This window comes from Rousettus aegyptiacus, unplaced genomic scaffold, assembly GCF_014176215.1.
Source record: "Rousettus aegyptiacus isolate mRouAeg1 unplaced genomic scaffold, mRouAeg1.p scaffold_m13_p_2, whole genome shotgun sequence".
In the NCBI taxonomy this organism is placed as follows: Eukaryota; Metazoa; Chordata; class Mammalia; order Chiroptera; family Pteropodidae; genus Rousettus; species Rousettus aegyptiacus.
The window spans coordinates 2,234,680-2,246,802 of record NW_023416295.1 but is presented as its reverse complement, the minus strand read 5'-3'; the positions used below and the strand labels follow the sequence as shown (position 1 = coordinate 2,246,802).

General features: G+C 52.1%; 1 protein-coding gene across 3 annotated transcripts; it reads left to right on the top strand.

The window, feature by feature from the left end:
- The first annotated feature begins 904 nt into the window (after nt 1-904).
- COPS8 (COP9 signalosome subunit 8) lies at nt 905-11,506 on the top strand. 3 transcript variants are annotated; one of them, XM_016144298.2, is made up of 8 exons: nt 905-1,049; nt 1,988-2,058; nt 3,125-3,173; nt 4,331-4,463; nt 7,671-7,778; nt 8,789-8,851; nt 10,025-10,072; nt 10,651-11,506. In XM_016144298.2, the coding sequence occupies exons 1-8, from the start codon at nt 972-974 to the stop codon at nt 10,728-10,730; spliced, it is 630 nt and encodes a 209-aa protein (XP_015999784.1). In that variant the 5' UTR covers nt 905-971; the 3' UTR covers nt 10,731-11,506. The 3 variants fall into 3 exon arrangements, with proteins under 3 accessions (XP_015999784.1, XP_015999783.1, XP_015999785.1); XM_016144297.2 differs by having other exon boundaries at nt 4,331-4,466; XM_016144299.2 differs by lacking the exon at nt 10,025-10,072 and having other exon boundaries at nt 4,331-4,466.
- The last annotated feature ends 617 nt before the right edge of the window (nt 11,507-12,123 follow it).

Genomic DNA, 12,123 nt, shown 5'->3' with positions numbered 1-12,123 from the left:
CCTGAGCTATGACATACGAATTGTGTGATTTCAGTTTGAGACACAGATAAAAGGGAAAAGCTTTCGATTACCTTTAATGGCACGTCCTCCCCGCCCCCCGCCCCTCGCCTGGTCGTTTTGAACAAGGATCCCGCATTTTCAGTTTGCTTTGCATCCACAGGTTATGTATCCAACTCTGCAGCAAGAAAGAAATGGAAGCCTCTTCCTGGGTGGTCTAGTGACAGAAACAAAACAAATATGTAAACAGACAACGCACAACATAATGTTCGCTAGTAATAAGCGCTGTGCAGAAAACTAAGAAGGCCAGGTGGCTGGAGCAAGTCGGAGAGGGTCTGAGAATCAGACCTTGAACCCTGGTAAGCCATGGCAAGGGCTCTGGCTTTTAGGGGGTCGAACAGAAGAGTAACAAGATCTGAGTTTTGTTTCCGAGAAAACCACTGTGGCGGCTGGGGCCGTGTAGGGGAGGGAGGGAGGCGCGGAGGTCAGGCGGTGTCAGCGGGCTCGGCTCCCGCAGTCTCCCTCGGTTGCGGGGTTTGCAGGACGGGAGCCCCGTGTGGAAGGGCGGTGGGCTCTTGCAGAGATCCAGAGGGCTGAAGGAGCAGGCCTGGGAGCAGAACCAAAGCTACGTTTTGAATCTTTAGATCTGAGTATGTATCAGACCTCGAAGGGAAGAAAGACATCGAATAGCCTTCAAGATTGCACAAAAGCCCTCCCGTCCAGGTTTTGGATGTGCGCATGCGCACAGCCTCCCACGGGTCCGGACCGGTCCTCCAGAGCAACAAGAGCGCGGGCCAGAGCGTCGGCGACCCCTACCGGCCGCAGCGACGCCCGACGACGCGCCGGAACAGACGTCGCGCCTGCGCAGGGGCGCGCGGCGGCGGCGACCTTTACGTCATCACGGCGCGACGCTCCGGCGGACAGTTTGGGGATCTGGCTAGCGGGAAGGTGTGGCGGCGGGACCGGCCGGGAAGATGCCCGTGGCCGTGATGGCAGAAAGTGCCTTTAGTTTCAAAAAGCTGCTGGATCAGTGCGAGAACCAGGAGCTCGAGGTAACCGTCCGCGTCGCGCCGGGGCGGCTGCGGGGTCTCCCGCGGCCCGGGCGGCCCTGGTCTCCGCGGTAACGTGGCCTGGGGCTGGCGCGGCTGCGCGGGCGCCGGGAGGCGCAGGAGCCCGGCGAGTGCGGCCCGGACGTCGCGGCCAGCCCCGAAGGCCGAGGGTGAAGGCCCGGTCTCATCGGACTCGCCGGGAGCTTTTCGTTGTCTGTAGCTAGTGTGCCCGAAAACCGTGCGCGTCTGCTGCTCGTGTTAGACTAGACAGCTCTCCTCGGGGTTGGGGGGCTGAGGATCCTGTTAAAGACGTGTGCAGGCGCGGGCACAGACCGGAGATGTGACCACTGGAACCTTTCATTCGCTCAGAAAGCCCCTTGGTAGTTTCATAAGGTTATCACGTGAGCGTACTGTTTTGTTTTTAATAAGACAGGTGAAAGCTACATTAAAGGTCCCCCATCCCTTAGAAAGGTACTTAAAAAGCATGAATAAAAAGTTTACCAAAGGAGACAACAGCCCAAAAAGGAGCTCACTAATAGACAATAGATGTTTTCTGAACGAATTTAAGTTGAACTTGTGTAGAAATGTCTGTAACTTATCTGTGATGTTTTTCTGGTTACCAGTCATTTACTTAGATGTTCAACATAATTAATATACCAGGAAGAATCATAGTGCTTTAGGGATCAATTGGAAATATTTGTTTCTTATAATAGGAAGATCATTATGTAAGGATTTGAGAACTGGGAGGGAGATCCCATTTCAATGTTTTTGTTTATATAAAGACACTGGGGCCCAGAGGGAGATAAATCACTGCTGATGACAGATCTAAACTTAATACTCTGGCTTTTATTCTTTGATACTTCTGTTGGTGTTAATAATAGTCTCTTTTTTTAAAATGTAAGGTTAAATGAGGATTTTCCTTTTCCTTTTTGGCCTTCTAGGCTCCTGGAGGAATTGCTACACCCCCAGTGTATGGTCAGCTTCTAGCTTTATATCTGCTCCATAATGATATGTAAGTACCTTTTATCTAAAGCTGTGAACAGTGATTTCTTTAGGGTTGTACCGAAGGCACAAGGAGCTGTATCTTTTATCATAATACTTAAAACTCCTGTACTATGTGTTTATTGAATCATAACGAATTGTGATTAGGCTGAGTTGCTTTAAAATACACTTGTTTTACCTTCTAAAAAACACTCCAATTATGGGAAGCTACAGTGTCAGTGAATGTGTTTAATTCTATGGACCTTTTCTTTTTGGCCTTTATAAACCTTTCTTATGATCTCCATGTCCTTAACTTTGTGTGAAATCAATAGACCAAGAGAAACAGAAATGGAAGATTGAGAAAGCTAAGAGAAATTTATTACCAATGTGTATGAGATTTCTTGAAAATTTCTTGTTTTTTAATTACTCCTAGTTCATGTTTATTGAGGAAAAGCTAGAAAGCATGACTGCAGAGGAACAGGTGACCCTTAGAGCTATGACCCACCGACGATCACTGTTACATTTTGTTCTAAATTCTGCTAAACTTCTTTTCATGTCTTTTAAAAACTTAAACCAAGATTTTTATTACACATCTATAAATTGTTTTATTTCTTGTAATCCCGTCGTTCGAAGTTTGTTGAGATTCAACCTTCTAAACTCTTAAGAATTCTGAACGTTTTGGTGGCTCTGTACCCACTCGTGGGAGGGAGGGTCCAGTACGGAGAGACGCACTGAGCTCTCTGCGTGTCGTCAGGGGGCGCCAGAGCCCTGGCCATCCTTCATTTTGTTGCTTTTTACATATAAGTTGCTTGGGCAGTTCTGTTTAAGTCTTTGTTATCTTCATTTAAGATCTAGATCGTTAATAAAAAATTTGCTATAAATGGCAGAATGCTACTTTGGCAAAAATACTTCATGTTTTTTGACCTAAAAACTACTCTTACTTATTCTGGACAAATTGATGTAAAACCGAATTTCACTCTATATTACGTAGAGTATTTTAAAATATACTTCTCTGTGTTCGTATTAGCATCTAGAATTTTAAACATTTACTGAGGTGATTTTTAAAAATTGTTTATTCTTTCTTGGGTGTAAATTAGGAATAATGCAAGATATCTTTGGAAAAGAATACCACCTGCTATAAAATCTGTAAGTATTCTTTTAATATGTTTTACTACATTAATATAGTAATGACATTCATTTAAATGACCACCTTGTGAAAGTTTGCTTGTTTTCCCTTGTGGTTCACAGAAATTGCTCTTAAACTGGCATTAAAGTTTAAAACTCGATCTTCAAATTCTTCTAATCAAAACTTTTAGTTTCCCTTTGACTATGTAGAAATTTGTGCTCAGCCCCCAACCATCAGCTTTCTTGATATAGTTCATGTAAGTGTCACTTAATCAGGTAAACAACTGAGCCAGTTTAGATAAAGGTTTGGGTTTTGTTGGTTTTATTTTGTTTTGTTTTGTTTTAACTCATTTATGCAGTTCCCTATAATGGTACTTATTTTGAACCTGGTACTATTTATAAGAATATTCTGAAAATGATGATTACTTAAGCATTAAGATTATTTTTGCTAATTAGTATGTTAGGTTTTTTATTTTGGATGGGAGATTAGATAAAATAACCTCTTAAAAGTTTCTTCCGAAGCGGAATCAAGTAAGTTTTTATTTTCAAGTGATTCACTATGTCTAGAATAAATATGAAGTGAATTTTTTGAATAGTCACAGAATATTACCAGGAAATTCACCTAAATTTTTTGTTTGTTATTGATAGTAAGCAGCAGATCAAGTTAGTATTTTTACTCTCTCTTCTTTTCCCCATCATTCTATTAATGTTCCTCTTGCTTTGTTGGCTTAAACAAAGAACAACTGTGAGTTCTGGGCATAGTGTCAGTGGTCCTAGCGGGGACTTCTTCCTTAGGCCACCGCGTGTGACATCTTAGATCAACAGTCTATATTGTTAGCTATTTGCTATTACTTTTGTCCTAAAAAAATCTGTTTACACATGTATCAATATTATGTGTTTCGTGTATTGCATATATATTAATGAAACGTTAAAACTTACTTTAAAAAACATTTAAGATAATTCTCAGACGTAATTCCGAAATATTTTAGACTACATCTTCATGCCTTAATTTGCTATTATAATAAAAATTTTAACTTATAGACTTTATATTACTGTTTACTGATAGTGATTGAGCTGCAAAGTAATTAAGCCTCTTAAATTCTGAATTATGTTTTAAGGTACAGTTGTCGGTAAGTCTGCAGAGTGTACGTCCTCAAAGGCAATAATGTTTATTGCAGGCAAATGCCGAACTCGGGGGGATCTGGTCAGTCGGACAGCGGATCTGGCAGAGAGACTTCCCCGGGATCTACACGACCATCGGCGCGCACCAGTGGTCTGAGACGGTCCAGCCCATCATGGACGCGCTTAGAGGTGGTTCGTTTGTGGTTGATGCTTGAATCAGACGAGACCTGAGCCCCGAGTGCTGAAACGCCGACCTAAATCCGCAGTGTTTTTTAAAAACGTATTTTCTGAGAAGCGAATGGGGGCAGTTTTCAGAATTCTTTGTTAGATTTGTTATAGTCATGCTTTCTCATTGTACGTTGCTTGCGATCACATTGACAGTTCAGGGCCTCACTGTCTCCTAAATTAATTCTAGATTGAAATTGCTCTCGACAGTAGAAGAGTTTTTTTAAGAGTTTGTTTTCTACTGAAGTGAAATCTTGTAATACTCTAATAAGTTCAGGGTAAGTAAGATGTGTAAAACGATGCGGGTTTGGGGGTTCGGCTATGCTTTGTTCTCTGTCGATCTCAGCCTTTGGTAGGCGCGTTGTCTCCAACTTCTGGGCCTGTAACTAAATCAGTACGAAGGTGCGCAAGTGTTCGCTTAAATCGCTTTGAAAGATGACAAGCCTGGTGCGATGGCGCTGCTGCCTTAGTGAACCCGCCTCTTCCTCTGTGTGTCGCCCCGGCATTTGCTGCCAGCCTTCCTCCCTCCCTCTGGCTTGCATACAGTGGTGTCTTCTACGCCGCATTTCTACTCATTACCTCGTTACCTCGTTTCTGGAGGTTTCTGGAGTTAGTGCCCGCCTTCCTGCTTAGGAAGAGGCAGGGAGCAGGGGTTGTTGAATGACCGCTCGTCGCTCTGGTAAGGCGTGTCATTGTCACCGGGAGCAGGCGTGAGTGAAGCCTGGCCTCCAGGTGTGATTCCCAGGATGGTAGAACAGTATTGGCATGAAACGGAGCAACCTAAGTGACAAAACAGAAGGCGATCGAGACGTGACAGAAGTGCGCGGGAGAGCCGGGCGGCGGCGGCGGGCGGGGCGGGCCCCAAGCGCGTGGGGCCTGGCCGGGTCTCATGAGCGCAGGGCACTGCGCGGCAGTCACTGGCAGGGCTGGAGCGCGGGTCTGTTGGCCGTTGGGACACGTGGCCAGGCGCCTTCAGTGGGGACAGTCGTCCTTCCCTGTGCCACCTTGGAGAGCGGTCCCATGGCCCCGGAAGCTGCGGGATCGCGGGGGGTTGGACTCTGGAGCCAGGCTTCCGGAGTTCAGACCCTGGTTCTGTCACTGGTGGACCCCTCTGTGCCACATGGTTCCCGTTGGTGAAATGGCTTGGTACATGTGACTTAACACGCACTGTGTTCACATGCGGCGTTCATGAGTAAATGTTGAGAATTCTGCACATCCAGGTTCTCGGGTGGCGCTGCTTTTTACCCCCGACCCGCCGGGTCGTCTCATGCGGGTCTGAGTCACTGCCGAATCCGGCACTTGCTTTTTAGCGTCGCACAGAGCCGTCCTTTCCAGCTCAGAACGGCTGCCTTCTTACACCCTCCTGCTCTGTTCCGAATGAGTCGCTGTCCTACCAAGACGGTGACCAAGGAGTGGCAGAGCTGTTCTCAGAGGAGACAGCCAGGGACTAGCTGTAGACAGTAGCTAATGACACCCTGGACCACAGGGACAGGCGAGGGGCTGGCGTGGCTGGAGCTGTGGAAATAGGGCCGCCCCACGGGGCCTCTGGGTGCAGGGGCTCAGCGGGGTAGGGAAGGGACAGCGGACAGAGGGTTCCTGCGGGACCCTCAAGCGGGCGAGTCCAGTCCCGCAGGCCTCGGGGGCCAGCCCCCCGGCATAGAGCGCGGCGTGAGGGGCAGAGGTGAATTGGGTTGACCACCTCGTCCTCCCTTCCACCTTCAGCACGGGGAGCTTTGCATGTTTGTCGAGTGACTCACTGAGCGTTCTCTTAGGGTGCCCCCCTTCACCGAGCCTTTGTCTCATGACGATTGCCACAGACAGCAGGCGCTGCCTTAGTTTCTGCCACCTTCCAGCATGTCACCGTAATGCATGTGCTCGTGAGGTGACACAGTTCACAGCCCTCGAAGGCCACTAGTTAGAACGTGGGCGTTGGATTCGTTCGTGTCGGGCGGTCAGACGCGGCCGGGGCGTCTCGGCCTCTCAGCGACCCGCCCGCCCTCCGCTCCCCAGGCTCACCTTCCGTCCCCCTCTCCTGCTCTTCCCTCGCCGACAGTCTCGCCCCGAGCTTTCCCCGTTCACCTCTCGGCCCTGAACCTGACCAGCGTCCTTGAGCCGATCCCGCGAGCATCGGGGAGCGCGGCGGGCTCCCCGGTGTCCTTCTTCAGCCTTGCGCTCAGTTCTCTTCTGTGCAATGTCCAGCCCCCCGCAGAAGAGGTTCCCCTCCCTCCAGGGCGTTTTAAGAGTCCGATCGAAGGTCGTTTGCCGAGAGGCGGGCAGTGAGAAGGAACAGGCTGTGGCGACGTGGGAGGAGGCGCGAGTCGTGGCTCAGTGACGGGGGGAGCAGGGAGGCCGGACAGCAGTGAGGCTCGGGGCAGGAGAGGACAGAGGTGGGTCGTGCCGAGCTGGGTCCTGGCAACATCAGAGAGTGTGTGTTGCACACACCTGGTTAGAGATGCCGACCCCGTGGGATGTAAAATGTGAAAGACTAGCCCCCTGCAGAGGTCCTGTCCGTGGTGGTGGGGGCGGGGGTGGGCAGTGCGTGCCGCAGGCGGGCAGAGGCCACACGTGGGGTAAGCCCGGTGGCCCCCCGTGTCGTCTGGGGGTGGGACTCTGTCGCCGCAGCCATTCGCAACCCCTTCCTCTTAGGTTCAGCCGTTCGGGCTTGACCTTGGGGCTTGAACCTGAATGAAGGCAAGAGCGCAGGGCAGGCTGGAGAGTTAGGAGGAGGGCTCTGGTTACGGGGTGCGCCGCAGCTCCCGGGGGCTCCCGTGTCGGGGACCCTCCCGAGAGGACAGCCGATGACACGGGGGGTGTTTTCTGCGCCATTCACACCTGTGTTTGTTAGAATGAAAGCAACGTAAAAGCTTCCATCACAAATACCTAAGTACATTTAACGAAGTGTTCCTAGGGGTTAACGTTAATTTTTTTCAATCTTTGTGGTTTTTGTCGTCATCTGAGAAAGATGATTCATCTAAGGAAGTATAAGCACCGTATTTGTTCACAACATAAGAGCACCTCTGAGCCAGACACACGCATGCGCAGGCTCAGAGCTCTCTGGCTGGGTCTGATCTTGCTTATAACATTTGGACAAGGACAGTAATGTAATTGAATCACGCGTTTTAAAAACGTCAGCTCTTTTGGTCACCATCTGCCCACCCCACTCCCACGCAGACGCGACGCGGAGACGCGCCTTCGCCCTGGTCTCGCAGGCCTACACCTCCATCGTCGCCGAGGACTTCGCGGCCTTCGTCGGGCTCCCCGTGGAGGAGGCTGTGAAAGGTACGCGGCCGACCCGGTCCCGTCTGGGAAGTGGAGGTGTGAGTTCCAGGTCCCCAGTCCCTTGCCAGAAGCCCTTGGAACACGGTATGGTTTAGGAATTTGTGTCTTGTGTGTTCTTTAGGAAGGTGACATGTCACACGGGGGCACAGCACTCAGCAGGTGTTGGGCAGCTGGCGCCCTGTCACCCAGCACAGTGGTGGCCTGCAGCCGGCACAGTGCTTGGCCGTCTGTAGGGTCATGTGAGGACAGATTATAAATCGACTTAACGAGTTTACAGCAGGTTCACCACTAGGTTCTTTAAAGAAAAAGTGTGGTCTGTAGAGCTTTGGGAGTTCCGAATGTGCATGAGAGATTTGGGGTTCCTCTGTGTGCCTGTGGCCATGTGCACGCATGCACACATGCAGGCTGCCCACACCACAGACAGCTCTCAGCACGACGTCCAAGCGATCAACAGCTCTGACACTCATACCGGGAGGTTGATCAGACTCCAGGGTGGAGGGCGTGGTCCCCCAGGGCCAGCCTCCGCCTCAGACACCTGCCATGGGTCCGGGCTGTTCCCGCGCTTCCGACCAGCGGGCTGTGAATCAGGTTCTTGTGACCCCTCCTCGGGTTTGACCGATGAGCCAAGCAGAGTGGCTCACAGGTGTCAAGGACAGCTGCTCCGGTCCTCAGTCGCTGGTGTTTTTATCATTGCTATCAGCTCTGCTCTTACTGGTGTAATGATGGCAGAAACATAAGTTTTATGTCTGTTTTTAATGATATAAATCCAGTTAATGCCATATTACATACTTTATAGAAAACTAGTCGTTTTGTTAGTGATTACACCAGCGAGATAAACTAAAACTTTAATATGTTTCAGAACTATTCAAAAATAACTTAGAATGCTATAGTATAACTTTCTAGTGAAACCACACGATAGGTCTCCCTGTCACGTACAGGTAGTGTCACTGCCACTGAAAGTTATGGGGTTTTGCTTATTTCTGCATTTGTGTGTTAAATACACGTTTCAGGTATACTAGAACAAGGATGGCAAGCCGACTCTACCACAAGAATGGTCACGCCCAAAAAGCCAGGTAAGCGGGACCCTGCGCCGGCTCGTGCAGCCTCGGCCCCCCGGGGGGCTGGCCGCCTCGGCTGCTCAGACGCTGGGAGTGAGCGAGCCGATGAGACGTTGCGCCACGCTGACACGGTGAAGGGGGCCCGTAGGTGCCGCACAGCCCCGGGACGACGGACACAGTAGGGAGGGTCATAAAGCTCGCCTAGCTTTACTTCGGTGTTTTTGATGTATTCCTTTCATGAACATTTTTGCGTGGATGTTGTATAATTCTCATTACAACTTTATTTTTACTAAATATTAATCTCCTGTTCTTTTATTTATAGAACCATTTGTAAATGTGCTCATTTTTAATATATAAACTATTGCCTTAAAAATTTTGTTAATGCCTAGCCACGCCCTCTATTGCTTGTGCTGTGGACATGCGGACTCCCCTCGACAGGACTTGCCAGTGGCCTCGGCCGTCACGGTTACCTGGCCTTCCTTTGACAGCTTTAAACAGTGCGACTGTCTTTGTTGTCGCAGTCGGAGCTCGTGGCCCCTCAGTCTTCTCTGAAGTGGGGCCGGCCAGGCTTGCCCAGCTGGCTCCTGCCGGCCCGAGTGCCCTCCGCCTGGTGTCGGAGCCGCGCGCCCGCACCCCCAAGCCCCTCTCATCCACCTCGGCCACACGTCCTTCCCCCTACTCTGCATTCCTGTCGTTTAGACCAGGGTCCCCAACTCCTGGGCCGTGGACCGGTACCAGTCGTGGCCTGTTAGGACCCGGGCCACACAGCAGGAGGTGAGCGGCGGGTGAGCACGTGAAGCTCCCTCTGTATCCGCAGCCGCCCCCCAGCGCCACAATCACCGCCTCGGCTCCACTCAGATCCTCACACGTTAGATTCTCATAGGGGCACAGTCCCCAGCGCCACAAAGACTGGGGACCGCAGGTTTAGACATCGTTGACGCCACAGTGAGCTGTTACACCCATCTCAAAGTCCTCAGCCCCGTGAGGGTACAAGCAAGTGGGGGGGACATGGTCCCAGCCAATCTGGGTGACAAGGGACCAGCCAAACAAAGACTCGTAGTAAAGGGGAGCGCAACCGCTGCCTCTGGTGAGAGGGGCTGTCAGCGCATGGGGGGTCGAGACGGCGCGTTCCGCGTGAGAGTCTCTGTGACCGCGACCTCCGCTGACCGGGCCGTGCGTTGTGTTCAGTCGCAGGCGCCCTGGATGTCCCCTTCCCCGGGTTCGCGCCGTCACCAGGTGAGTGCCCGCGCGTGCTCCTCCGCAGCGTGGCCGTGGTTCTTAATCCTTTCTTCGCAGTTAGTGTCGGTTTCTCAGCTCTGACCTCAGAGATGGCTTCTTCCCCGGGCACTTACACCGGGCACTTACAGTAGCTCACCTGGGTCGGGGGTGGACGCGCGGGCCCCCGGAAGACAGTGTGAGGCCCGCGCGTGCCAGCGTAAACGCAGGACTGAGCTTGCCCGTGGGTGTCTTGTGTCTGTCCGTGGACGGTGCAGTGGTGCAGAGATGTGTGTCGCGTGGCAGGCACACGTCAGCCTTCACGGGAGAGTCGCACGGGCGGGCGGCTTGGCAGGAAGGGCTGGGTGCTCTGGAAATAAGTGTCGCGTGTTGGCCCCAGTCATAGCGAAGCCGGGCATGGCTTCCTCCTAACGCTGGGGGACCGTGACAGCACAGGCATCCTGGCTGGCTTTTCAGAAGGGTCCCAGTCAGGGCGGGCCTGGGGAGGGGTCCCTGCAGGTAAAGCAGCCACCGGCGGGCGCGGGTGCGAGCCAGCGGCGCTGCCGGCCACTGACCGCGGTGTCTCTCTGGACGTGCAGAGCCGGCCCCGGTCCCGCCCATCCCCAACGAGCAGCAGCTCGCCAGACTCACCGACTACGTGGCTTTCCTGGAGAACTGACGGCCCCGGTCCCGGACCCGCTGCGGAGCGCTGCGTGCCGACATCCCGAAACGCAGAACTCTTATTCCCAACTTCCTGGATGGATTACGCACTCGGCCTTCCTTACCGAGCGTGCGGTGGTAAAACACGTGTAACGTAAAGTGTGTCGTATGTATTTTGTCCCTAAGTGTCTCGCCTGAGTTGTCGAAGCAGTCCCAGGTTTGTCACGCCGACAGTGTGTGTCCCAGCGGCCCGTGACCGAGCTCCCCTGCGTCCTGTAGCAAGGTGCCCGTCACCTGTGTTTCCCGGCCACACACAGCACACCGTTCCTCTGCTGGCCACAGGGGCGCGCCCGAGGAGGAGGGCTGTCCCCAGTGCGGAGACGCAGCCAGGGACCTGAATGGTCTCAGGAGACCGGGCCGTTGACCTGGCTTCGCTGATGGTGTGGGTGCGCCCGTGGCCGCAGTGGCGGGCTTGCCGTGAGGGTGAGACGTTCGTGAGACGCGTCACACTGTCACACGGTCCTGCAGGAGAGGGGCTCTCTGCGTGGGGCATGTGTCATCCTGGGACAAGCCGTGGCGAGGACGAGCCACTTTGTCCAGCTGCCCCGCAGCCCCCAGTTGCTCACGTTTGTCCCTCGGTTCAAGCCCTGTCTTCTGCAGGAATATGGAACAAACTCATTTTCCCGTGTGACGGCCTCTGAGTGTTTGAAGTTGTTTATTGTGTCTTCAGGTTAAAACATCCCTGAGTTTGTTCATTCTGCATTTGTTCAATAAATATTTAATTGAATTCTTCAACTGTTTCATCTGAGCTGATTTCTGGACGTTTCACTATCCTGGTCTTTCTATGGCCACATTCTGCTTTGTCACCGTTTCTAATTAGTAGAAACGCCCGATGCCGAGGTAGTTCCGTGATTCCCATTCTCACTCTTTTTACATACATTTTACTGCTGTTTCAGTTTTGTTAACAGTTATGGAAATACCTTTTAAATTAACATTTTGCTTAACACGGAGCAGTAGATCGTGTTGTTAAAACGCGTCGTTTTACAGTCGGGGAAATGGGAAGTCGGGGTCGGTAGCCAGATACTACCTGCGAACCGCGGCGCAGCCGCAGCGCCCTGCGGCGGGGTCCTCCAGACGCCTGTTAACAAGCCGGTGGTACCCAGGAGCCTGGGTGTGCGCCTGTGGCCGCAGAGGGCGAGGACCCCGCACGCTGAGCAGCGGCCCCAGCCGTGCGGGCCCCGCCTGCACCGCGCTGCGGGTGGCAGACACGGACGGCACACGTGCACGTTCGCTGTGCCTCAGAAGGAAACGAGACACTGAGAACTAACAGAAACGGTTTTCTGAAGGACGAGGGAAGGCAGGGAGTAGAGAGAAAGCAGTTATTTCGCGTGACTCGAACGCGGCATTTTTCC